Source organism: Rhamphochromis sp. 'chilingali' (assembly GCF_963969265.1).
Source record: "Rhamphochromis sp. 'chilingali' genome assembly, chromosome: 3".
Taxonomy (NCBI): Eukaryota; Metazoa; Chordata; class Actinopteri; order Cichliformes; family Cichlidae; genus Rhamphochromis; species Rhamphochromis sp. 'chilingali'.
In genome coordinates, this window is record NC_137931.1 from 2,261,004 (window position 1) to 2,288,943 (window position 27,940).

At 42.2% G+C, this 27,940-nt stretch overlaps 1 protein-coding gene across 1 annotated transcript; it reads right to left on the minus strand.

Annotated features, from left to right (window-relative positions):
- Positions 1 to 27,856, minus strand: sonb (SON DNA and RNA binding protein b). Its single transcript, XM_080876825.1, has 20 exons — positions 27,724 to 27,856; positions 27,028 to 27,228; positions 26,642 to 26,676; positions 24,403 to 24,575; positions 23,034 to 23,188; positions 20,010 to 20,200; positions 17,004 to 17,271; positions 14,642 to 14,835; positions 13,791 to 13,943; positions 12,066 to 12,241; positions 11,382 to 11,516; positions 10,289 to 10,375; positions 8,680 to 8,898; positions 7,044 to 7,154; positions 5,775 to 5,891; positions 4,582 to 4,729; positions 4,270 to 4,338; positions 3,155 to 3,270; positions 1,825 to 1,926; positions 1 to 1,044 (listed from the first exon to the last, which is right to left on the minus strand). Exons 1-20 carry the CDS (start codon positions 27,804 to 27,806, stop codon positions 967 to 969), a joined length of 2,811 nt encoding a protein of 936 aa, XP_080732951.1. The 5' UTR covers positions 27,807 to 27,856; the 3' UTR covers positions 1 to 966.
- Positions 27,857 to 27,940: the final 84 nt, after the last annotated feature.

Genomic DNA, 27,940 nt, shown 5'->3' on the forward strand with positions numbered 1-27,940 from the left:
TACTAAATAACATAAATATAATCTTTATTTCTGTATACATATGTTTAGAAGGCCAGAATAAAAGTTTAACAGCCTTGTATGAGAAACACTTTTGTTTAAATTTAGGTCATCAATGTAACACAAAGACTAACATTAGCTGTCATTCACAGATACAACTTTTCACTAACAGTCCAGTTTGCTTCTGCTTTTGTGTGACTATGAGAAATGTCCTGCAGACTGTCGGCTGTGTGTTAGACGTAAGTGTTGATCAGCTAATAGAATATAGGGCTAAACTGCTACTAAACTATACATTTGTCATACATATGTACACACACGCATGCACACATCGTCCACTTTTACTATGATCACTTTTTACCACTCCTACCCCTACAAAAACAAACAAGGTGATCATTCAAGTACCTTTAGAAAAGGTGTGATGTCTTATAGGCATAACACTGGTCACGATCAGCACTCTGAACCTGCTTTCATTGTTCTCATGTTATGTGCCAAAGGTGGTAGTTCTTGAAATATAAATGAGCCTCCAGAGTGGAAACACTGGTTAATCACTGGGACTGAAACAAACAAAAAAACAACATTGGTGACAAACTAAAACTATCTAAACCACTCATGGAAGACCTTGTAGCAGTGCTGTGGTAGCTGTCGTTACTTCACAACAGTTGGTTCCCCTTTTTGTGTGGCATTTTCTTCAGGTGTTCTCTAACAGTACAAAGACACCTGAGTCTGTTTTCAGGTACCCTGTGTGATTGGTGTACCTGTGCCTGTTACCCAATGGGTGGGAGGACAGGGCCACATGACCCTGGTTGATTAAGCAATTAAGGAGCCAGGTAGACACTGTGACACTGGGAAAGTAGATGGACCATGGCACAAACCACAGGACCAGCTTCAGAGCTCTGGGCTTTCCTACTGTGACAAATCAAAATGTTTGCCTTGAACAGGGTCCATATTACATTTGTAATGTGTGCATGACTATGTAGAGAAAAGCGGGCCTGTAGAAGCAGCAGTGAAGACAGGGCCAGTGTAGAGTCCTGGTCCATCCACAGGAACCTTTGGATAGAAGAAAATAAAAAATTAATGCAACCTTGCATTTTTATTATTGATTATGCCACCAGGATTTAAAAAGCAATAAAAGCTATTTAAATTCTATGTGTAGTACAACTTTCAGAATGCCTTAATTACATTACAAAAACATTTACGTTAGTCTTCAAAATAAAAGGAATTTTATCATTTTAGTCTATTTTCCTACTGTATCCTATAACGTCTTTAGATTGTTGATTCTGTGCCAAAGGTTTTGGCTCCTTTAACCTCTTAAGCCCCGAGCCTGACTGATCTCCTGCCTTTTGCCCCCGTATCAGGGGGCGTTGGGGCTTAAGAGGTTAAGGACGCAAACAGAAGTGATTACGTTCACGGTTCATACTATCCATCTGTATATGTTTAAATAAAATCTTTTTGATGTGTTTTCTTTGTTGATTTAAGCACATAAAGACATTCAGAAGAAGTGCCCTTCAACTGCACACTATCACTGCTCTGTGAGGCTGAACCTGCACGGTGACATAAAGGTTCTCGATCATTTCAGGGTCACAGCACACAGACTTATGACTAACTACATAAATAAATGCTACATTTATTTATGTAGTTAGTCACAACTACATAAGCAATAGATTCTTTGAATTGTGTCAAAACTTGTTGAGTTATTACAGCAGCCAGTGTAGACTGAAGGCTCTCGCTGAGCAATCAGTTACAGCGGATCCACTCTTTTCTTTGTAGTTACACACTTGCAGGGTGACTTATATTAAAAGTGACGTGACTGTCAGAGCTGTGGGTTACCTCTCCCAGAGCTTGCAGGGCAACTGTGGCTGCCATGGCCTTGGCGTGCTTCTTATTGGGACTGGCTGTCTGGGGTTGGTAGTCCACACCATTCACTGTGACCTGGAGATAACACAACACATAACTCTGTTCACTAACAACATCCAACAAACACAGGTCCAGATTAACAAAATCCACTTTCTGGGATCGTAAACAACACGTGAATCTGATGCATTCAATTAAAACACATTTTTAGCAGTTTTTAAAAAGGTTTTTAATTACATGCACTCTCAAGGATTTAGCATGAGGGACAATAACACGAGCTAGGAAGTACACCTGTGTGGTGCTCAATCATCTTTGATCAAATAGATTGAAATAAAAAAGTATCACATATACAAAAACATGTGTTTAAGAGTTGGCAATAGGGTCACAAATGAAGTTAAATAAGGCCAAAATGCATACGAGAGGAATAAAGAGCTGGCTGTATATAACAGAATCAGGTGCTTCCCTTTGTGACATACATTTCTTGGTACATCTTTACAGTCACATTGTACCACTACAGTAACATCTTTGAAACTGACACCACACCACAACAACTGGGAAGCAGCAGAGACTCCAAACTCCCCCTGAGATGCTGGATATTACGAACACAGATCACTATTTATAATTTTCATTTTCTCAGATGCACCTGTAAGTTACCCAAAAGTAATGAGATTACTGTTACTTTCCCATAAGCACGCTGCGTTACTGCGTTACTAAACCGTGGTTTGTTTGTGAGAGCGTCTCATGACAACGACGTACGAGCGTGCGACGCCCGTGGCAGCAACAGACGTGTGCAGATCAACAATGGATAAAATAGTGCAGAGAGAGTACATGCAGCGTTCAACGCTTGGAAGTAATCACATTACTTTGAGTTTGATTCTGTAAAAATCCACTGTTCACTCTGCGTGGGAAGAAAACTTTCTACAGCGAAAAATGAAACTTCAAATGTGAGCGAGCGGCGAGTGGCGAGCGGCGAGCATGCTGCCACGGGAACGCGACGCTCACAGAGAAACCCCTGAATGCGTAAATGAGTAAACAGTAAACTAATGGGATTACTTTCTTGGAGAAGTAATCAGTAATTAGTAAGTAATTACTATTTTCAAGGCCAACACTGTTTGTCATATAAGGTGATTTACCCACCACCAGCAGTAATGTGATTACTATCGTCAGATGATTTTTGTTGCCTCTCGATTATAAAGCCCTGCAGAGCAGGAAGCTCCAGCTGCACAGAGTGACTGTGTGGGGTTTAATGACGTAGTGGAGAAGGTGCAGATTGTCGCCAGCTTCACGCAGAATGAAAATGACCCACCTTGAAAAGAAAATTCTTGCGGTGGTCAGGACCACTGTGATGGACCATAACAAAGTCTGGCTGCATTATCTTTCTCTTGTTACACAACTCAATGAGAGCAGACACCGGGTGCTTCCCTGCACACAGATAAAAGGACATCGTTAGATTTGGACAGCGCTCAGAGGAAGAGATGTTCTACAGAAGCATTGATATTTATGACGAATATTTTTTGTCCTTGTTTATGTTTGACATGCAGCTCAGACCCTTGCAGGAGCTTTTGCGGTTTACTGCAGATTTAGAAGTTACTATTCCTGAAAAAAGATCGACTGCAAAAACAGTTCAGAGAATTCTGTTTATTGTTTATGTGAGATCGCCATCTTGTGGAAAATATCAGTACTGCGGCTTGTTTGTTCTTGTTTTTGCACATTTTATATGTTGGAGTGGCAGAGCTGCGTAAGTATGTTGCACATAATCACGTATATCTGCACCTTTGTTCTGATTCACATCACTTTGCTGAGGATAAATTACACACACTGTTCTGATGCTACCGATACTTTGATCCTGTGGATGAAGGCTGAGAGCCAGACTTACAATGCAAACTGCACGTTGGAAATGAAAAGTTACTTCCTGGATTTACCAAAGACGTGCAGCAGCATGTTTGTAATTGACAGGCATGGTTGTTTATTGTTTATGTATTTGTTGGAATTTTCCTTTTAGAGGTGAATGCCTAAACATGTAAGTGCTGCTGCGTTTATGGACTTAACAGTAACTTCTTTAACATGCAAATTGGTTCGTTTCTGGACACAAATACTGTTTTATCTTCTTCTGTCAATCCTAAATGTCAGCTGATACACACGGATTTCAGATTTGGTGGAGTAATATATTCATTCTGTCAGATTTCTCCAGCTATCACACCCTCACAGATGACACTCACGCAGCAGAAACCTCTAACAGCAGGGTCTGATTCTCTGCCTCTCACTGGTCCTAAGCACCATCGTTATCATAAAGAAATGCATGTAGAACAAGTTTACTCTGTATTTGCTCCTGTGGGTCTGATTGGGTTTTTTTGATGAGCTGCAAGACTAAAGGTCAACAGTATCACCATCTTTAAGGAAACAAATTCAGGTGTATTTTACCCATTAGGTCCTTGGTTACTACCAGTCCACCAGTTTGCTTCTGTAGTTTCTCTCCTTCAGCAACTAGACCTAAAACATTAAAGTCAACATCAATAATGTGGTATTATTTATAATATCACCCATACACTTCCCTAAAGAGTGAAATGTGAGAATCGTACTATAAACTAATATTTGTGGCCAAATAACAGTAAATCCATGCAATATGACACCATATAGATCCCACTGCCTTCACTATCACCGTCTTGCAAAGCTTGTGTGAGCATCTATTGTCGAGACTCAGCAGCAAAAAGTGCATCACTTGGTTTCTCGTACCTTTGCGGTCAACCTTAAAGTCAATAACGATGGGTTCCACGGTACCCTCGCGGTTCCTTCCGAGCCCTTCGCCTGTCTTCCACCCCATCTTTCTCATCAGGAACTCCCCGACACCCCCTGACACTGGAGCTGCCCTGAGAAACTGGTCCTAGTCAGAACACAAACAACACAGTAAAAAGTCAGAAGGGAGAAAAGAAAGAAAACAACATCTACACGAGCGCAGGGATGGACAGGATGTGTTATCACATTTTCATCGCAAACATTTTCTTCTCATGCTCCTTGTCACAGTCGCAATTGTGTGGTGTCTCTTTAAGACAGCCTAAGGTGATGTTTTGTGATGTCACAAGTATGCGCTGCTGCCCATGCTGTGGGAGAAACATGCTGCACATGAACGCTGACTGAGATGAACCTCGTATCTTTACCTCCCTAACTCAAAGCAACGTTACGGGTTGTGTGAACACTGCTCGCTTCATATATGATGAGACAGCAGCCGTTCAACCGGGCCGTGTAAGGTTGATGAAGAGTGTGTTTATTAACGGACGAGCACTGTGGAATTCCCAGTGTGGTCGTGAGTTTGTGACCGTCCTGCCGAGTGTTTCTGCCGCCTCCTCTCAACCACTGAATACAACCCACGTTGCAGCATGCAGTGAAGTACACGCAGGTTAAATGTAGGTAACACTTAACTCGAACTGAACGTGAACCAGCGATCGATTAGAGCAGGCAGATACGTCTTCTTCATGTTTATGCTTTGAGAACATGCGATTCGATAAGACTCCAAAGGTTTTGATCACGACAGCAGTGATGAGTGCGGCTGCTGTCTTAAAAACACACTGTTTGTATTCCAGCTGTGTCAGACAGGAAGAAGAGGCTGCACAATAACTTACACACTTCTTTGCTGCTGTTGTTGAGAAAAAAAGGGTTGAATCTTGCATCACTTTCTATTTGCACTCAAGCTTTTGGATGTATATTACAGTACGCATGTGATGACACGGCTGCACTACTGCACGTCTTTTCCTTTATATTCTCTAGAAGAGTTATAACCTCTGCTTTCTAACAGCCTCAGATGTGAGGCTCAGTGTGAAAATACTGAGTATAGTATACGAGACGTGGTGCAGAGCTTCACTAGGAGATGACTACCAGGGGGTTAAAACTAAATCAAGCTTGATTTTTGCGTTGAATGCTGTGTACATTACCTTCTTCAGCCATGCTTGTGGTCCACTGGTCGAGAGCTCCTCAGAGCTGAGGACCTGGGCTCCAGTTGAACCAGTGAAAAGACCAGGAACCGTGTTGGATTGGGCCCAAGCATCTACCTATTGAAAAAGGACACTTCTATAAAATAAGAGCGTTTAAGCATGTCTGTATTTGTCTGACACAACTGTCAGTATTCCGAGATTAGCTATCCCCATTCTCTGGGCTTCACGTTTGCTACCATGGGTGGGAATGCAGATTTGATTTGGCAGGTTTTCTGACAGATCCACAGGCCTCTGGCTGCTCTTTTTGATTTTATAGAAGAAACACTGTCACATAAATCATTAAGACTAATTTCATTCACGAAGCGTCTACAAAACATCTGCTTCCAAACAGATCAACTGCAGCTGCTGCAGTCAGTATCAAAGTGGCAGCTCCACCTCACACTCATGACAGCCGCACAGATATTTATGAGGCTCAGCCACCACTTAATCAAAGCCTAATGTTTTCCCAAGTTTACGCTTTTGTGAAATTGTATAATACGCATAAAATACTATAACACTCAGAATTAGCTGTGAACTCACCAGCTACAACATTATACAAGTATTAATATGTGAGTAACGTCTCAGCAGTGGTACACCAGGGACAGATCACCTACTACCAGTGTGTGAATGTGTGTGTGACTGAATGTAGTGTAACGCACTTTGGGGTCCTTATGCACTGAGTAAAGCGCTGTGCAAATACAGGCCATTTACCATTTTTACCATCTACTAATCAGAAGGCTGGTGGTTCGACCCCCATCTGCTCCGGTCTGCATGTCATCCTTGGGCGACATACTGACGCCAAGTTGCTCGAATGTGTGTGACTGTTGGGTAGAAAGCACTTAGAGCGCATGGAACAAAGTGCTTGTGCAAATGTGTTTGAATGGGTGAAGGAGGCAAGTTGTGTAAGCAGCAAAGCACTCTATAAGAACCATTTACACTGAACATGAAATGCTTTTGTATCTTTTGTCCATTTTCCTGTTTTACAAAATGCTGACCTGACAAAATGAGAAAAGCCATGTTTTGTTTTTATTGAAAAAAGATGATATTAGGAGCTGAAACCCAGAACAACATATACATGCTGCACCTAAAACTGAGGCTGCCAGAGTGGTGATACAGTGTGATTATGCTGCTATTATAGCATCTTCATAGTTTCACACTTGCTAATAATATAAAGTTTTTATGGTGAGCACGTTAGCTGCTTTAAACGTTTATTCTTTTGAGACTTATTACCTGCTCTTGTGCTCGGGTGAGCATGCGGATGGCACTGATGTCATAGGGGTTCTCAGCCAATCGCCTCTGAGCTTTGATTCGTTCAGTTACAGCCTGGGTGATGTCTACTTGCTGGAGAGACAGAAAAACAGAGAGAGTCAGACATAGGTTTGAGGGTTAAGAAGGAGAGAAGACCCAAACTAGAGTTGTTTTAAACTCTTACAGTCTGAATAAGTCCGTGATACAAAAATATCTTAAACCATTCAATTGTTTTGCAGCTAGTTTATCCGTTTACCTGTAATTTGGAGAAAAAAGCAAACTGAACAAAGAAAACGGAGCTTCCTCCAAAACCCTAAATACAAGCATACTGGGTTCATTGGTAACTCTTAACTGGTCAAAGGTTTGGCAGCTGTGTGGCTGAGACTTTGTGTTAGCCCACTGCTGGCTGGTTCACACTCCAGGGCCCCACTTATCTAGAAATCTCTGCTCACCTGTTTGTTCATAAACACTTCACTTTACTGATGATTACCTCGTTAAAGACTAAAGCGTTGGGAAGTGTTTTCAAGAAACTGTTTAAATTCCATTTTCTCATTTTATATGTCAATAACAACATTACAAATTCAGCCACTTTATGTGCAGAATTGTGGTTTCCAAATCAATCCATGCCTGCCACCAAATCTAGTGCTTATAAATCAGAAGGTGTGGAAACACAGCAGTTCAACAATTCAGAGAAGATAAAATCTCGAACCACATAAAAAAATTGCACCCTATGTTTCAATTACATACTTCATTTAACTTTTGTAAAGCATTTAAACAATGTTTCCCACAGACAGGCAGTGTAAAAATAAGAGCTCTCCCACACAGCAAGACAAAATATCCCCAGAGATCCTTCCAGGAAAATTCATGTCAGCTCTGCCTTCACCACACAAAATCTGTTTCAACGCTGATATTGTCAAAGTTGAACATTAATTAGCATCTCATTAAGCCGCATTTTAAAAACAGCGACCTTTCCAGTCCAATAAAAGTAATGTCTCTGTGCCTTCCCTCAGAGCACGTCTTTGGTGGGACGGGAGTAATCTTGTCCCATCACTGTAGACAAACACTGTCAAATCACGGTCCAGGCAAATGGCAACAACATACTGTTTGGATCGTTTTGCATTTTATGTTAAACGAAACCTTCTTTGGGGAAACACATGAGGAAGGACGCATGAAGGAAAATGCAACAAAGAACAGAAGCAAACTGAGGGTTTAAATATGGGAAGAGTGAAGAAAGACAGAAACAAACAGCGAGAAAGACACCAGAAGGCACAGGGAATAAAGGGAAGGCATAGTAGGAACAACAAGAGAATATAAACAAACTAGATAATTCAACTAAGGAGAACTAAGAATACAAACACTCCAAAAAACTCAGCCTAAGAATTTTATCTCCAACTTCCTTTCAGATAAGTGGTAAATCCACCTCTTGGAAGAAGAGACCTGGTTGAGCTTGCTAGCATTAGTACAGGATATCCAGTGGATTTTGTCCAACTAAACACTGTAATGCCTGGCATAGTGGAATCACACAATCACATTTACTCCATGCACTGTTCACCAGCATCGCCCAAATCATCTTTAAAAAGGTGAGAGGTGTTCACTTCTGTTGTATCTCATTTCTCACCTGCAGTTGTGGGTCAGGAAAAACTTTGTCACTGTTTGTCACAAACGCTGGCTGTTCAATAACTTCCTGCAAAACCGCTGCCGTTTCCCCTGATGATGATGAGGAGGAGGAGGGTGCTGCTGACAGAACATTTGTTTGGGCCTTTGTTGTAACAGCAGCCTTCTCGGTTGTTTTGTCAACTGGCACCCATTCTCCATAAGCACCCAGTCCCTCTCCTTCCTGTAACACATTACATTAGATAAGTAACTATGGGTTTATATTAAAAGACATTTTCTTTGATAATTACCTGCAATTAATCCGTTTAAAGGGAGACATTTATTCTGTGGAATACAAAGTGCAGCTCAAAGAATAAACTGAAGCTAGAATTGTTTCAATGCTTACTGTTCATATAGATCAGATTCAGATCATTTTATTGATTCTGACAATTCATTTGCAGCTTAGCCACAACCTGCTCATGCAATCACAGGCAAAAATAGAAATGTGTCCACCAACGATCATACAAAGAAGTCAATCTAAGTGTGTCAGAGTTAAGTGATCTAATAGCCAAGGGAATAAAAGATTTGAAGTATCTGTTTGTGTTTCACTGGGAACGAGGTAATGGTGACCTGAGAGGAACTTCCTGAACTCAAATGACGAACATGGTCAGGACAGCTGATTCTTTGGGGGGTATTGAGAGGTGCCCTGCTCCTGTGGATCAATCAGGATGCAAACTGACATATCTAATGCACCACCAGCTACAGGCTGAGACGTCTGCCACCGTGCACCTTTCTTCTCATACAGCATTACCCCATTTTTCTTTTTGTGGTTTTTAAATTTGTAAATGTCTGCATGTGATCGTCCCGAGATGAAGAAACAAACAGAATATTGTTGAGATATTGATGGTGTGAAAAGTGCCTCGACCATGGCCCCAGAAAAAATATTAAATATCCATTAAACTCGAAAGCCCAAAAAGTCTCCTGAGATGGAAACCAATTCCTAATAAGACAAATGGCACAAAAATGTAGGAAATGTAAAAGTTAAATGTTCTCTCGACATCCTGCAAAGTTCCCACCACGACCACAAAGTAAGATCCACAAAGATGTTCATTCATTCAACAACAAAAAGAACAAAATTAAGGAAGAACACCGTCGTAGTCATGGTTACTGCTCCCACAAACTATCCTGCAACACAATTCTTGGGACAGATAAAAATTTGTATTCTTAACTTTTCAACAAAAATGCACAACACATGTTTGGGAGAAAAAAAGATTTTGCACACCAACAACAAAACCTCATATTTACCATAAAGCATGTTGGGGGGGTTCGTGCTTTTATCTCAGCCCCTCAAACCCTTGAAAACTTTGTAAAGAAATCATAAATAAATAAAATTTAAGAAGAAAATTCAAGGCTAGAGTCCGTTACTATGTTGTTTATGCAACAAGACGATGACTTGAAAGCAGCAAAATGGCAGCAAAATCTAAATATTATGGTTTTGAAATGGCCACGCCCCCTGCTGACCTAAAGAAAGGAAGATGCTAACTCAGACATCCCGGTTAAGTGGAACAGAAACGTAGCACTGAGATGCACACTGGAAGTGATTCTATTCAGTCTAATAAAAACGAGTTTCATACCTTCTTACGATGCTGTGTTCCTGAAGACACTGGAAACTCCTTGGCCATGCCTGCATCACTACGGACTGCTGGACGAACTGTTGAGTTCTGATTGGACAAAAATTGGAAATGGTTACTTCTTTTTTCGAAAAAGTTACTTATTACACAACTGCGACTATATCCACCAGAAAAACCCTATGAGGGACCAGGTGACCCCATCATTACATGCCTCTCTGCAGCTTCTCTCCTCCTGTCCCTGCCCACAGAGAATGTGCCAGGCCATCAAAAATAAACCCAAAATGAGTCAAGCAAAAGTCAAACATAAAGACTCACAAAGCTATGACTTTTCAGCTGGTGGAATACATTTGAGGTACTGCTACCTTTTGCAGCAATAGTTTTGCTGCATGTTTTGCAAATTACCGGATGTTTGACATCCTCTTTGTGAAATCCAAACGGCAGCGAGTCTCATTCCCTCGCTCTTCTGAAACTCCCACTTTCACCATATTATTCCCTATCTGGGAATTTGAACTGAGTTATATAATTGACATCAGCTCAAGAACAGAAAAACCACTCAAAACATCTGCCCAGTTTTGGGATAGCATTCTTCAGAAAGTTGAAACTAAGATAATCAGTTCACAGTTCACACCAGAACCACAGGAAGAAAACAGTGTGACAAAGAAACCTGCATGTGATGACAGGGTCATGTGTATAGGGACATACTGTCAGCTCAGATTCAGTTAAATGAATCGCACAGACAGATGATAACCTTCAGCATACTCCGCAATGAGCCAATCATGCGAACTTGGCCTGATGAGAAAATGGATTTTAATGCCTGTAAAGAATTCCTAAAATATCCAAGATAAATAAACCTCTGAAATGAAAGGATTGTGTAACAAAATGATTGTAAATCCTAAAAGTTTCACGTAACATTTCAGCTGTATCACTTATATTTAAGTTAAGTCTGCATCTAATTGGTATTTCAGCTCCTGCATTTCAGATGTGTTGTGTTGTGGGTGTACAAAGACTAAGCTATGAAAACTGCGTGTTTGTCCAAATATTTCTGGGTCTAACTGCATTTAAAACAGACACGATGCAGCGCACGTGTGCATATTACATTAACACTGAAGGTGATTGCTTTTGGTTCTCGTAGAGCTGCTCCTCCAAAAGGTTTCTCATCATCCTCTTCATCTGAAACATGAGGCACTGCCACTGGCAGCTCTTCTGTACTGTCTGCAATCATCTTGCATTTCTGCAAACACACACACACATATAAAGAGTAAGCTATGTAACTACGACGCATCGCTCTTGTTTTTCCACATTGCAGGCTGCAGATCTCCATGGCTGTTACAGAACACTGCAGAACTGTACTTTAGAACTGCTATGATCTGAGTAGGATCCTGTATGTAAGCAGACAGAGACCTTTCCACCTATAAAGGTAGAGCGGCAGAGCTTTAACAAAACGTAATGCACTTGTCCTTTAATGTAAGGCTCACTCTATGACATTAACCAAATCTGGAAAAGAAAATCCCACCTGACCCTCTTTGAATCAGCTCATATTTTATACAACAACTGTTGGATGTATGTAAATCCATGCTCTAAATCCAAAATCATTTTTAAGTATCAGGCTCATCGTTGCTATGTGAGCATGCACAAGGGCCTGGATCACAGAGGATCATGGAGTGCTTCAGTGTTTTAACTCATTGCCTGTTCAGCTTGTGACCGTTTTCTTTTGGCATACGATGGCCTGTCCTTTGCACTAACTTTAGTTGTTTTGATACATAGAAAACATGAAACTTACGTCAGTAAATTCTTTAATGCTAATGCTGTTCGCTTGCTTTGCTACTTTCCTTTTCACCTCCTCCAAATTAGCGATGTTGGGTTGGGCAGGGGCAACGGGTGGCTTCTGCATAATGGAAGGCAGTGGAACCAGTGACGACAAAGTGCCAATGTTAGTCAAGGCTGCTGTCACAGTGGCTACAAGTGAGAGGAGACACGGCAAAACACACAAATCGGTGAATAAGAAGCACAACAGCTGACTCAAATAATATTCGAACATTTCAGCTTCAGTCGTGTAATTCTGCTTATAGTACTTATTTTATTGACTCAACACACTCGACACTTCACTTGACCTTCATGGTTATTTTGCTCCAGAAAACTTACTCATCAGCAGTAGAACTACTCACACACAAGAAAAGACATCAGGGATTAAGGTTAGGTGATATTTGAAAAGTTTCCAACCGACAATCGTCAGTCCAATAAATGACAACAGGTGATATATTCACGCAGGTGACTTTTCGATGGGCGGAGCAACGTAATCATGCACGTTTAGAATTGATAAGATTTGTTTGAATATTTTACCTTCTTTTCTTGTTTCAGTATTAATATTGCTACTTTTTGGATTATTCATTCATTTATTTATTTATCTGAGATGAGCCAAAGCACACAAAAAACTCAACATTACATCAGATTTTTTTTTAATGTTCGCAGGAAGAGACATTTGGATTTTTAACTTACTTATTGTTTAATTTTGTATTTGTTGTTTGGTCGAGTGTGTGATAAGATAAACACAGTTATAGTGCTAAAAACAGCGCTATTATGTTTTCCGTTGACTGCTTCTCTTAGTTTCAACCAACATTATTAGCAAACCAACTCATGGGCAAATAAATAAATAAATCGCTCTTGTAAAAAACGACTGGTGAAAGGCTCAGCCTATAGTCAATATATCCGTCCAATTGCCCAACTTTATTAGAGATGCAGTTTACTGTTGAAGAAAGAAGTCAACTGGATGTCTGTATTTGTACATTTTGATAAATTACAACTTCATTCCAAACAGACAGATTCAAACTAAGTTAAACAGTCCCCTCAAGGAAATGACCAAATCTGTATCGATGGAGCAGCGGTAACTAGGGATGGGTAACGGTATCCAGTGTTCTGACATAAACGGTAGTAACCAGACCGAAAAGCAGCGCACATTTCGGTGCTTTTTTTCTGTGCTTTTTTTTTTCTTGACATGTCACACACTTTGGATTTTAGCCAATCATTTTACCTTTCCAAGGATAGTAGGCGGGCCCAGGTACGTACGTTCTTTTAGAGCAGATGGATGATGATGCAGCAGCAGCCGTTCTTCTCTGCGTGAGTAGCTTCATGTTGTTCGTGTGTAATTTACGTTGAGTAGGCTAACCACGTTATTACATTAATGCATGTAAGGTGAACTAGCAAACACCGTCGTAGTTACATGTCTACCTGTCTTCTTGTTTGATAGAGAGATAGCATATATGTCCTATAGCTGCAGAAAAGGCTAACATTGTTATCTTTTTACAAAAAAACAGCTAAACATGAGAGGTTTTAGGACAAAGTTTGTGTTCTCCATTCTCTAAGCACCGGTTCGAGCACCGTTTAAGCACCGGCACCGTTTCAAAAGTACCGGTTTGGCACCGGTATAGGATAAAACCTAAACAATACCCATCCCTAGTGATAACAGGAGGAAAAAATCATGCAGGAAAGAGGAAAGTCAAATTCCTACCAGCAGTCATACTGGCCATTGCAGCATTCATAGCCATTGTTGGCAGAGCCAGGGGAAGCACTGAGGATCTCAGGCTAGCAGGGATAGGCATACCAGCTTTGGCACACATGGCAGCAGCATTGGCCTTAGCAATTTCCAACAACTGCTCCTTATCTGAGAAACAAAAAAATAAATCTTACATTTTTTAGACATAATACATAATATGAAGTTTCTAACAGCTATATACAGTTTTATTTTCCTTTTTTTAAAATAGAAATCTGAGCATATGATTTTAGCGGTAAAGAAGATAAGAAAATTGTAATCTCAAGTAAATCATCACAACAAAATGAATTAATGGGAGTTAGTGTGATGATCACATAGTCAGAAGCAACATATAACCATCATCTTTCAGAGGTAATGGACTCAGACTCAAAGTGCTTTATACTACTTGCCTAATTCATCATTCAGACAAGCACTTTTTCTATTCACACTAACTTGGAGTTCACAGCCACCCCATAACATACAGGATCCCACATATATTTACTGGTACTGACTCATGATAGAGTACAACATTGAATCCCCTGTTGTTCTCACAGTATTTAAACTTGAGCTTTATCATGGGGGGGGGAAGCATCAAGTTGACAAGGAAAGGTGAGCAACTAAAAAATGAAGTAAACAAGAGGTTTACTTCATTTTTTAGAGGTTTTTTCTAGTAAAAACTGGCACCTAGTAAAAATCAGGCGCTAACTTATTTACAGTTACTTTATGACAGCAGCCTCCTCTTTGTTATATACAATAGCACCAAAATACAAGTAACAAAAAGGAAAAATGGCACGTATTACATTCACACGAGTGACTTCATAATATCTGACCCAGTTCACTGATACGGTGAGGGCTGTTGCTCAAGCTGCCGTGTTTCCGTGAGGGCGACCTGTTTTTGCGTAGGATTAGCACAGGGGAATGGCTCGGCTCACGCTTCCAACGGTCTCTCTGGCTGTATGCAACCCTCCGCCGACTTTGTGACACTGACCGCGAGCGTGACCGCCGTGGCCTGCGGCCCCTTGACCTACAAAGCAACATGCAGTCTCATTTATCTTTCAAAAAACCAACTGCTAAACAACATCTGTATACAAATATTCATAGGTGAAACTTTACAATGTAATAAAAGCACTCACAAACTTTCAAGAACCACTGTGTACAGCTACAACTGTGATAAATATTTTGGGCACCCTCCTCTATGATTCTGTTCCATGGACTGAAAAACTAGATGTGATGAAGACAATGTGGTGATTGCAAAATGGCCAGGAAGCACTAGTTTCATCAGAACACTCTTGCCAACACATAATCAGGCAAACTGCATTTGCAACTGTGGGGAAGCAAGTTGCCACCTCTAAATGAGGCCGTGGTCCTGTGGAACAGGATGACTTTGACGCCATCGTGCACGCACGGGCGTCTGCTTTGCATGCACTGCTACAGTTTCAGGGTCCTGCAGGTACCTCCCTGCACTCAGAGAGAAATCCTGCTCACGTGAATAAACTTACTTTTGACTGTCGGGAGGTAGAGCCCAAAGGAGGATGGGCTCCTGATGTGATTGGCCACTTTGATGGACACTTCAGATTACTGTGTTAAACTGAGTTACACTGTGCCAGCGACAAATGCTGTTCTAAAGCGCATTTGTTTACAATTTGAAAGATAAAGTTTAGTGAATTAAGTATCAACAGCTATTGTTTACTGAGTGGAAATACACACAAGTGTCACTGGATTACTTTAATGCTGAAGAAATATTTGAAACCATTAATCTGTGGTACAGAATAACACAGCTTCTATGATTTAGAAAGAAATCATCATAATGAGGACGCATCATTCCTCAAGTCAACTGAGTAAACTTAATTTTATAAAATGTGAACAAGTATAACATGTTTTATGTTTTTGCCAGTGGGTGGCTTCACTCAGTGAAACAGCTTTACACATCTGGATCAGGCTCCACTCACTGTGGGCTCAGAGCTCCACTCACTGTGGGCTCAGAGCTCCACTCACTGTGGGCTCAGGCTCCACTCACTGTGGGCTCAGGCTCCACTCACTGTGGGCTCAGGCTCCACTCACTGTGGGCTCAGAGCTCCACTCACTGTGGGCTCAGAGCTCCACTCACTGTGGGCTCAGAGCTCCACTCACTGTGGGCTCAGGCTCCACTCACTGTGGGCTCAGAGCTCCACTCACTGTGGGCTCAGAGCTCCACTCACTGTGGGCTCAGAGCTCCACTCACTGTGGGCTCAGGCTCCACTCACTGTGGGCTCAGGCTCCACTCACTGTGGGCTCAGGCTCCACTGTAACAGGTTCTCTGAAAAGACAGTCTGTGGGCTGGACAGGAGAGCAGGACGTGACGAGTTGTCCAAGGTAAGCAGCTAATTTGTCTGACAAGCAGTTCAGGTTGTTCCCAAAAGTTGATTCTGTTGATCTGGATGTTTTGAGTGGGAGAAACGTTTCGTCACTCATTCAAGTGACTTCTTCAGTCTCAGCTGACTGCAGGTTTCCCAGCCTTAAGATACACGTACTGTTTATGTACGACTGAAACTAGCACCAATGGTGAGCAGTGGGATATGGGGTCAGTTCTTGAACTCAAACTCGTGCACTCAATGCTAGTTTTTTAAACGTGTTAAAGATGCCTGGAAAAGGAAGAGTCCAAAGAAACGATTAAAAGCCTAAAATTACTATGACAGTCATTTCTACTGTGATGGGTCTGTATAAACTTTATATAGGGCTTTTTTGTTCACTCAAACCACCACACACACATTCATGCAGCACTATTTTATGCCTTATCTACACACAAATGCACACACTCAATTTCACAAATGTATTTTTGTGTCTATTTTAGCACTAAAAGCTTTGTCCTCTTTCACTGAGTGAAATTAATGCTTTACTTTACCAAACAACAGGATTTTTTCAATGTTTAAATTCTTTGTGCAAGAGCAGTGATAAATTATAAGCAATGGATGAATACTACTGCTAACAATTAAACACAATCTAGCAGTATGCAGACTGGAGGCAGACTCCCGTGTACTAATGAGAGGTGAATGAATAAAGGGAGGGAGGGTCCATGGGGCTATTTGGTGTATGGATGTCATGTATAGAACAGAACCATAAGGCGTGTGTGAGGTGTGATCATGCTTCTCAAATGCAGATAAATTATCTCCAGGTAAGTAAGCCAGCGCAAACACACTCCACCCCCTGACCTACCTTGAGCGTGATCTCTTCCTAAGTGAAGGGCTCGTGGATCTAGATTCTCTCTTGTAGCCTCTACGTGGTGACTTGGATTTTTTCTGCTTCTTTGATGACTTCTCCTCTTTTTTCTTCTGTGGTGACTTTTTTCTTTTCTTTCCAGCAGATTTCACATTTGCAGGAAAGGACGTTTCTGATGCCTTGCACTGAAGCAAGCCAGGCTCAGTGCTCAGGTGATGTTTAGCAGATATGGACTGGCTTGGCACGGACGTGGATGCACTAGAAGCTGAAGTTTTTAGAAAATCACATGACAAAGACCACAGCTTGAAAAAACCCAAATACATCTAAATTAAAAGCCACACCTATTAATAACACAAAGCACTGATTGGACATTACAAAGTATTTATTTTAGTTTTATTCTAGTATTTTAGAATAAAACTGTGTATGTGTCTGTAAGACTAGAGAGGAAATGACATTTTTCAAGTTATCTCTATTATCACCAGATTTATAGTGTGTATGTGTGGCAAGTTGAGGCTGATGGCTCAGCTGCAGGGGAGGAGTGAAGCAGCAGGTTCAAGGTGTGGTATCAGGGGAGGCTGGTCTTCGCAGTTGGCGAGCATCATCTAATCATGCCTTCCCTATTTCAGTAGCGCCTGGGGCGAGAGAGGGGGGATATCTGATCAGATCTGCTGGAGGTGGAGGAGCTGGCAGCGGAAATCGCAGAGAAAAGAGAGCAGAGCACTGTAAAGTGCAAAACATAAAATAATAGTTTGCACAAGAATCTGGGTGGAGCCGAAACCCAGGACACCAGCATGTCATAGCCCCAACCCCCGCAGCCGGTGGAGGCACTGGCGAAGATTGGGTCTGAGCTGGTGGCAATACACCGGGAGTAGGTGGCGGTAGGGCTGGGCCATGTCAAACCGTTCACGGTAACACCGGTAAAATGTTGGGCAACGATAAGAAAATGAAATATCGCGATAGAATTTGGGTAAAACGCGCATGCGCAGTGCCTTTGTTTTCATACGCACATGACCGATAAAGCATGGCGGTGACGCAGAACGAGAAGAGCGAAAGCGGATCGTTGAATGAAACGATGACCCAGAACTGGTTTGTAAAAATGCTGCAGCTTCACTGGTGTGGAACTGGTTTAGCTTTCGTCCGTCAGATACACAACAAAGCACTATTTTTGGTAGCGCATGCTAGCGGGCCGTCGTTATTACCGAACCGATTTCATGTACACGGCGCTCAAAAATCTGTTAACAATGTTTCAGTACGACTTTGCTAAGCTACGAAGCCGCACCGCTTGATGGATTGTTGGAGCATTACGGCTATCGTAGGCGGAGCCTGGCGGAGTGATACGTACTGTGCTTCAACATAATATTACCGTATTGTGTGTGTTTAACCTCTTTTTAAGTTTTGTGGATATTATACATGGTTATGCTGAGGATGTGTCGGCCAGTTTCCACTGGAAATGCCTTTTGGTTAAACTGTCAGCAACGAATTTGCACTGTTACATTTTTATATAACTTTAATGCAGATAAAAAACAGCTGCTTGTTTAAGTGAAAATACATTGATGGGGTTTTTGCACTAATAAAGTTGTGGAGTTGTAAAGTGTTTTGTCTAGTGTCAATTATATTGTCAGTTATATCGATATTGCAAATTTTCAAATATATATCGTGATAAATAGTTTTGGCCATATTGCCCTGCCCTAAGTGGCAGTGCATCAGAAGCAGAAGCATTGTGTGGACCTCCAAGCTTTCTTGGAGGTGTTCCAGGCGATGGCCGGCAGAGGAGTCGGCTCCCCGGCTGCTCCCGTTGCTCTTAGGGGAAGCCCAAGTGGTAGCGCTGAGTCTTCCCACAAGGCATCCTGGACCAGCTAGGGCTCTCCTCCGAGGACCATCTGCACCACTTTCCAGGAGGGTCGGATAAGGCCGGAGGTCCACGTATGTCAGCCGGCTGCAAGACACCGGGATGGCGAAGTGGGTCTGTTGCCACCAGCCGCCGAGCCTTGATGCTGCGGTGAGGCTGACTTAGGACCAACTGGCAGCGTGGCAGGAAGGTCCGCAGGAGCAGCTGTGTGCAGCAGTGGCTAACTGACTGTTCCCAGCCGTGCGAACAAGGGTCCAGGTACTGTTTTATACAACACTATTTCCCACACAAATGTGATCAGAGCTAGTTCTTACATTTTCTACTCAAGTCCTTAAAGCCCTTTATACAACATGCCTCATTCAGCCATTCGCACGAGCACTAAGTGCCTTCTATTACACACACTCCAATGAACTCATCAGAGAAAATGTTGGGTTCAGCGTCTTGGCCAAAGATATTTAAGAGTGAAGACGAGAGACTCGAGCACCGACCTTTCAATTAAGTGGAAACTGGCCGACATATCCTGAACATAACCATGTATCATATCCACAAAACTTAAAAAGAGGTTAAACACACACAGTACGGTAATATTATGTTGAAGCACAGTACGTATCACTCCGCCAGGCTCCGCCTACGACAGCCGTAATGCTCCAACAATCCATCAAGCGGTGCGGCTTCGTAGCTTAGCAAAGTCGTACTGAAACATTTGACAGATTTTTGAGCGCCGTGCACATAAAATCGTTTCGGTAATAACGACGGCCCTGCTAGCATCCTCTACCAAATAATGTGCTTTGTTGTGTATCTGACGCACGAAAGCCAAGCCAGTTCCACACCACTGAAGCTGCAGCATTTTTACAAACCAGTTCTGGGTCATCGTTTCATTCAACGATCCGCTTTCGCTCTTCTACTAAACGACCCTGCTGTTACAGCCACCCCAAATTTGTGTTAATAGCTTTTGAGTAAGATTTACAGTATTATTCCTGGATACATGGTGTTTATACTGTTTGAACAGTGATTTCCTCAAACTTGAAATTTAAGATTTTAATATTCTGAGATCCTGGATATCTGATTCCCATGAACTATGAGCCACAATCATCACAACACACTCAGGACCTGCTCAGTCATGGAAACCAACGTCCATTTCATACAGGTCTTACCTAGTTTTTCTGTTTCCTCTCCTTCACTGTGGTTAGAGGTCTGCCGTTTTATTACTCTTGATTCAGTCAACTCTTCTGCTTGTAAATTACTTTCAGTGTTGCTGAGGTTGCCCTGAGGTGGCTTGGGCCAGTTTGGAGGCCATTGGTGGGAATGAAAGGATTCATCTTCTACATCTTTCTTCTCTGACGAGCTACAAGTAAAAATAGAAATCACATAATTGCAGGATGAAGTAATATCACAGTGAAACATATTTATCAACAGTGCTGTCATCAAGCACAGAGTGTTTCATACAGTTAGTTGCAAAATCTTCCTCCATTTTTTTCACTTACAGTGGGGCAAAAAAGTATTTAGTCAGCCACCGATTGTGCAAGTTCCCCCACTTAAAATGATGACAGAGGTCAGTAATTTGCACCAGAGGTACACTTCAACTGTGAGAGACAGAATGTGAAAAAAAAATCCATGAATCCACATGGTAGGATTTGTAAAGAATTTATTCGTAAATCAGGGTGGAAAATAAGTATTTGGTCAGCTCAAACAAGGAAAATCTCTGGCTCTCACAGACCTGTAACGTCTTCTGTAAGAAGCTTTTCTGTCCCCCACTCGTTACCTGTATGAATGGCACCTGTTTGAACTCATCATCTGTATAAAAGACACCTGTCCACAGCCTCAAACAGTCAGACTCCAAACTCCGCCATGGCCAAGACCAAAGAGCTTTCGAAGGACACCAGGAAAAGTATTGTAGACCTGCACCAGACTGGGAAGAGTGAATCTACAATAGGCAAGCAGCTTGGTGTGAAAAAATCAACTGTGGGAGCAATCATCAGAAAATGGAAGACGTACAAGACCACTGATAATCTCCCTCGATCTGGGGCTCCACGCAAGATCTCATCCCGTGGGGTCAAAATGATCATGAGAACGGTGAGCAAAGATCCCAGAACCACACGGGGGGACCTGGTGAATGACCTGCAGAGAGCTGGGACCAAAGTAACAAAGGTCACCATCAGTAACACACTACAACGGCAGGGAATCAAATCCCGCAGTGCCAGACGTGTTCCGCTGCTGAAGCCAGTGCATGTCCAGGCCCGTCTGAAGTTTGCCAGAGAGCACATGGATGATACAGCAGAGGATTGGGAGAATGTCATGTGGTCAGATGAAACCAAAGTAGAACTTTTTGGTATAAACTCAACTCGTCGTGTTTGGAGGAGGAAGAATACTGAGTTGCATCCCAAGAACACCATACCTACTGTGAAGCATGGGGGTGGAAACATCATGCTATGGGGCTGTTTTTCTGCCAAGGGGACAGGACGACTGATCCGTGTTAAGGACAGAATGAATGGGGCCATGTATCGTGAGATTTTGAGCCAAAACCTCCTTCCATCAGTGAGAACTTTGAAGATGAAACCAGGCTGGGTCTTCCAACATGACAATGATCCAAAACACACCGCCCGGGCAACAAAGGAGTGGCTCCGTAAGAAGCATTTGAAAGTCCTGGAGTGGCCTAGCCAGTCTCCAGACCTCAACCCCATAGAAAATCTGTGGCGGGAGTTGAAAGTCCGTGTTGCTCGGCGACAGCCCCAAAACATCACTGCTCTCGAGAAGATCTGCATGGAGGAATGGGCCAAAATACCAGCTACTGTGTGTGCAAACCTGGTAAAGACCTATAGTAAACGTTTGACCTCTGTTATTGCCAACAAAGGTTATGTTACAAAGTATTGAGTTGTATTTTTGTTATTGACCAAATACTTATTTTCCACCCTGATTTACGAATAAATTCTTTACAAATCCTACCATGTGGATTCATGGATTTTTTTTCACATTCTGTCTCTCACAGTTGAAGTGTACCTCTGGTGCAAATTACTGACCTCTGTCATCATTTTAGGTGGGGGAACTTGCACAATCGGTGGCTGACTAAATACTTTTTTGCCCCACTGTACATTTGCAGCCTGTTGTTCCCCCATCCCATTTTTTTAGACATGTTGCTGCCACCAAAGTCAAAATGAGCCAAATAAAAACCGAATAAAAACGGAACTGCTCTCTCTGCTCTCTTCGCTTCCGCTTATCCTTTTCAGGGTCGCGGGGGGCGCTGGAGCCTATCCCAGCAGTCATTGGGCGAGAGGCGGGGTACACCCTGGACAGGTCGCCAGTCTGTCGCAGGGCCAACACACAGGGACAGACAACCATTCACACTCACATTCACTCACATTCACACCTAGTGGCAATTTGGATTATCCAATTAACCTATCCCCACAAGCTGCATGTCTTTGGACGGTGGGAGGAAGCCGGAGTACCCGGAGAGAACCCACGCAAACACGGGGAGAACATGCAAACTCCACACAGAAAAACCCCGGCCTGATGTTGGAATTGAACTCAGGACCTTCTTGCTGTGCGGCAACAGTGCTAACCACCATGCCACCGTGCTAAAAACGGAACTGTCTTAGTTTAAACATTCAATGTGTTTTCTGTTTTCAAGTGTGAATAAAATGTGTTTATGGGAGTTGCAAATCACCACATTCTGTTTGTGTCTATATTTTACACAGCAGCTTAACTTTTAAATTTAATCTAAAAGCCACAACACGACCTGATTAAAAGCCTAGTAATTTTACTAAGGACTCAATATTTATTATGGAAAAATAAATATTGCCATTATTTTGCAAACATTTATTTTACATTAACTGGGAGATATTGTGTCTGTCTCTTTAACCTTTAAACAGGCAGGTGGAGTCGGTCAACCATTCATCGGAGGACAGCTGAACATAAGAAAGTTGGTAGTAGTTCCTAGATCTTCCAGTTAGCATGTCAAAGTATTGTTGGTTAAGTTCATAAATCCAAATCATGAATGTGGAATGTCAGGTAAAGTCTACAGAGTGGTAGAATAAATACTAAATAAATGCGGTACATTTACTGTTGGCAGCCGTCTTGGCAAATTAGGATCATCAGCCCACAGATTTGAAGGGAAAACAGTTTGTATAACAAAATAAACAGAGGAGGAGCCATCAACATTTCGTTCAAAGTTTGCTTCCCACCTGGAGCGAGTCCTAGACCTCTGACGGTAGTGTCGAGTCCGAGAGTCAGAGTTCTTCACTGGGCAGGAATGTGACTGGGAGTAGGAATGTGAAGGTGAATGGCATCCCTGCCTGTCACGTCTTTCCTCATCTTCTATTCCTTTATTTGAGTTTTCCTGTCAGAGAGCAATAAAAAATAAACCTTATTTTCATTATTCTTTCGTGAGTGTATCATGGACTGGTAATGATATAGCACTTTCAACTAACAACTATTTGACCACACAAAGTGCTTTCTTATAACCAGCTTCATTAAACCCCCACACACACTTTCACACCATCACACGGGGCGACTCAGGTTTCACTGTGATGTGCTTATCCTGGCTTTTCCGCCTGAGCCAAAGCTGCCCCAGTTACATCAATATGTAATTTATTTGACCCATCTCCCCTCCGAAGTTATTTTCCCATGCACTCTCAGAACGTCTTCAGTGTGACTGTTACACACTTCCACCCTCAGAGTTGCAGTCTCAGTCCATTCACTTGTGCATTTGCAGAGGAAGCTGGATGTGTATAAAATGGAGAGTCTTCAACTTGATTTTGTGGAAGTGGGCGAAGTTGAAGGAAGGAAAATCTGACAAAAAGGGCGGCTTTTAAGCAACAATTGTGTTTTTATAAGCGAAACCCTTTTGACCTCATCGAGAGGTAGAGGCCGTTCTTCCACAGATGCCTCGAGACAGCACACCAGAACCCTGCAGCCACAGTCTCACTCTGGAGGACAAATTCATGGTTGTGCTTCTCATCTCTCCCCATTAGCAGAAATATTCTTAATTATCTCACAATCAAACAGTTGGTTCAAAGTCAGTGGCTGAATCGACCAAATGGCCCAAACTTGAATTTGAAAATTGAAGAATTTTTCATTAAGCCTTATGTATTGGATCTAATGGTAACAGGCAGAAATATATTACTGTATTATTACTATTACCAAGCACAAAAATATCATCACACAGACTTATAATCAACACACTTAAGATTTACAATGAAAAAGATAAAAGCTCGCATGCAGGGGCTAAATCGGGCCCAATGTCCCGCCTCAGACGCTGGCCCAACAAATGCAGGACACTCGCTCCTCCTAAGATAATTAGTCCAACTAAACAGTCCGACGGTGACGACTTTGCAAGAACAGACTAACAAGCTACAGTCGCAGTCAGAAGGACAGCAGTACATAAATTTAACGTGTATTCTACTTGACATAGTTACTTGTGAACACTACAGACAAATCAAACATGAGAAAGGAATTCTCTCCTACTCTTAGTAAAAGCAAAGGGATAAATCTGTATTAGAAACTAAAGCTGATTTATGTATTGGGACCACAATGAAAGTACTTTGTTTTCACCTGTTTTGGGATTATATCAGGCAGCTCCTCCTGTCGTTTTAGTTTAGTATGCTTTAACACAAAAGCAGAGTCAGTATCTGATGAATTCTCATCGTCTTTCCTCCTTTTCTTCTTCTTCCTCTTTCCAATTAAGTGCTTCTTGCGGCATCTGGACTTACTCTCACGATCCCCACCTGGAAAACAGTTTACCAGCTCTGCATATTTTTGCAGCAAAAAATATTGTATGTGACATATACAGGACAACATATGGCAACGTAGACAGAATTTACAAGGAAATGGGAAAGGAGAACCGTGGAGCTCACAGAGTCTGACTGCACTTGGATGATGTGACAGCAGATGCTGTTTATGTGGGTCTGCTGTGGTGAAACGACAACATGCCGAAGATGGACAACAAAGCACGCGTCTTAGATTATAGCCACTTACCAGCAATATTCGTTGTTAGTTTTTATAAATGATCTACCAGTACGTAAACTTTAATGAAGGATGGCCCCCTGTGGACTAGGCTAAAAGACATATGTCTACATCATTAAAGCAGTATTGAAGAAGTTTTTAGAGAATTCCACACTGATAATTGTCACATTACTCAAATAGAAACTACTAATACACTATTGAACCTGGCCCTTGTTTTGCTCTTCAACTTCTCTGAGTTTGGTTATGCAGCATGTCTGTAGGTTCTCAGTCATTCCAGACATCGTAATCTAAGGAGCTTGGAATGAGAAGCAACTGGACTTCTTTCAGTTTCTTGAAAACGTGTGTAGACCTCAGACCTCTGCATTGGAGAAACCAAACAGCCACTCCATAAGCGCACGGCACAACATAGAAGAGCCACCTGGACAGGACAAGACTCAGCTGTACGTCTGCATCTAAAGGTCAAAGGTCGCTCTTTCGAGGACACCAGAGTTTAAAAGAGAGTTGACAGAAGCCATCTATGTCCACTGTGAACGACCATCCTTGAACAGAGCGGATGGCTTACTACACCAACCATCTGCCACCTACAATCCAGTTTTGAAATCCCTTCCCTGGCGTCTTAATTAGGGGTGGGTATCGTTTAGGCTTTATCTGTGCCAAATCTGTACTTTTGAAACGTTGCCGGTGCTTAAAGAATGGAGAACACAAACCTCTCATGTTTTTATTTTTAGCAGTCTCTTTTTTTCTGCAAAATGATAACCACCGTCTAGCCCCACGCACGGGGCGATCCGCGCTAACTCACTAATGGAAATTTACCACACCCGCAGTAGATGTGCTCGGTGTGAGGTCTCGCAGCAAGCTATCAAATACGGCGCATTTCTCGGCTTTTAAAACAACGCTATGCGTCGCCAGGTGCTTCATCAGATTCGAGGTGTTACCTCCTTTGACAGTATCACAGTATCAGCTTAAAGCACTTGTTGCTGCTGAGTTTGCATCTTTTGCTGTGAAGTACAGCCAGACTTTGACAGCTTCGCCTTGGGCGTTTTTAATCTGTAGCTCTGCTCTAACAGAACGTACGTACCTGGGCCCGCCTACTATCCTTGGAAAGGTAAAATGATTGGCTGGAATCCAGAGTGTATGACAGCTCAGAAAAAAAATGGCACCGGATATCGGTACCCATCCCTAGTCCTAATGCCCACTCACATTTTGCGTCAGTTCATCTACACAGACACATGATAGGGTGAGTCAACTGGCCCACACACTTTTAAACAGCTTGGCTCATGTGATGAGGCACATGATCAATAATAGGTTGAGGAGACTTTTCCTCACCCTATCATGTGACCTATCAGGTCACCTGACGCAAAATGCGAGTGCGTGTTGAGGTACCTGGGAAGGGATATCAAGACTGCTTTGTAGGTGGGTGTCTTAAGCCACCCCCTCTGTTCAATGATGGTCATTCACAGTGGACATACATGGTCTCTGAGAACCTACACAGACATGCTGCCTTCCAGAGCAGACAAAACCTTGAAAAGGGTGCAGTTAGAATACAGTACAAAGGACCAGAGTCTTCATGTAGCTAAAGAAGGACATCAAAGACGGGGACAATGTCAAACCAATCAGCTTCTGGGAACATGAGACTGAAAAGGGCCTGGGCCAGCTGGTCAGCAGTGACTTAACTTTTAAATACGAACAAGGGGATTGTCTACTGAAAATATTTTTTAAAAACATATATAAAGATTAGCCACAGAATAGGGCAGCTGTGAATATACCATGTCTATCTGCGGTAAACACTCGATGCTCAAAAAGTTGACAATATAATAAAGAGCCGTACCTTGCTCTGTTTTTCTTTCCGTTGGTGTTCCTCTTCTATGAAGCAAAGATAAAGCCTGAATTAGGCACATTTAAACAGTCATAATTAACAGTAAAACGGCAGGAAGCTATTGGCTGTTTTTGTACAGTAGTGTTGCCCCCCTGAACGATCTAGGTTGCGGGCTACACGTTATCCCACCGTGTATGTAGTAAACCTTTTTACTCCCTTCATTCACTGACTTTTGAAACTGGACATAATGCACAGGTAAAGTTACAGGTTCCTTTGTGAGCCCAGCCCCTTCCTCTCAGACTATCACATGCTTTCTTTGGAGTTATATTTGCTGGCTGAGCACGTGAGCACACAGGTTTTCTGACTGTGGATGTTGCAGCATGTGCTTTCAGGATCACCTTGACTTGTGTTTATTTTTTCGCTTCAGGTCTGCCCCAGACTCTGAACTACTCTCCTTCTCTCGGTTCCTCTTCTTCCTCTTGCTTTTGTGTTTTTTGTGCTTCTTGTGCGAACTGCTGCTTCTCACGTCTTTGTGTCTCTTTGTAGAGGCATTTTCTGCTCCATCCATGTTACTGCAGTCACCCACTCTTTTAGCATCACTGATGGACAGAGGCAGAGAAAATACGTGTTACTGTTTGACCAGAAAGAGTCAGCCAACGTTTATTAAATGTCTAATATTCTGAAGCCTCTCCCTGCACCGCTTATTGGATAGTAAGATCCAGATGAGGTGTTTAACAGTCATGCCTGTTGAAGATTTAAGAGGTTTCAGGTTTCTTCTATCATTGCTTCGAATTCTTTTCATAGTCTTATCATTAAAACCGGCAGTGACTTAAATAGAAAAATGTCCGCTTCAAACCTAATGAACTGTTTTTAAACTTTACGGACTCTCTCGGCTTTCTTTTCGACCTCCCGCGTCCACGAATGGCCTCGCTCCTAGCGGTACAGTTTAACTGAAAACAAACCTAAGCAACGTTAGCTTTCATCTTTTATTTGGCAACTGGTGCAGCAACCGGTAGCTGCAGCAGCGACTAACATGTCTGTTCAGTGAAATTTCAAATAACGTCTCAATAGAAGAATACAAACAAACAACATACGCTTTGTCCTCATTCTGGTCTTCAATTTCTCTGATTTTATTTAATATGAAATCTTGAAAAATTTGCTCTATGTTGGCCGCCATGTTTTAATGTGCATCGCTTTGCCGTTCCGGGTGGAAAGTGAATATCTGTGGCAATGTTCCGGATGAAAATCTGTTCCTCCTCAGCAGACTACACGCAATCCTATACAGTTCCTCTGTATAGGGTATTGTTTTTT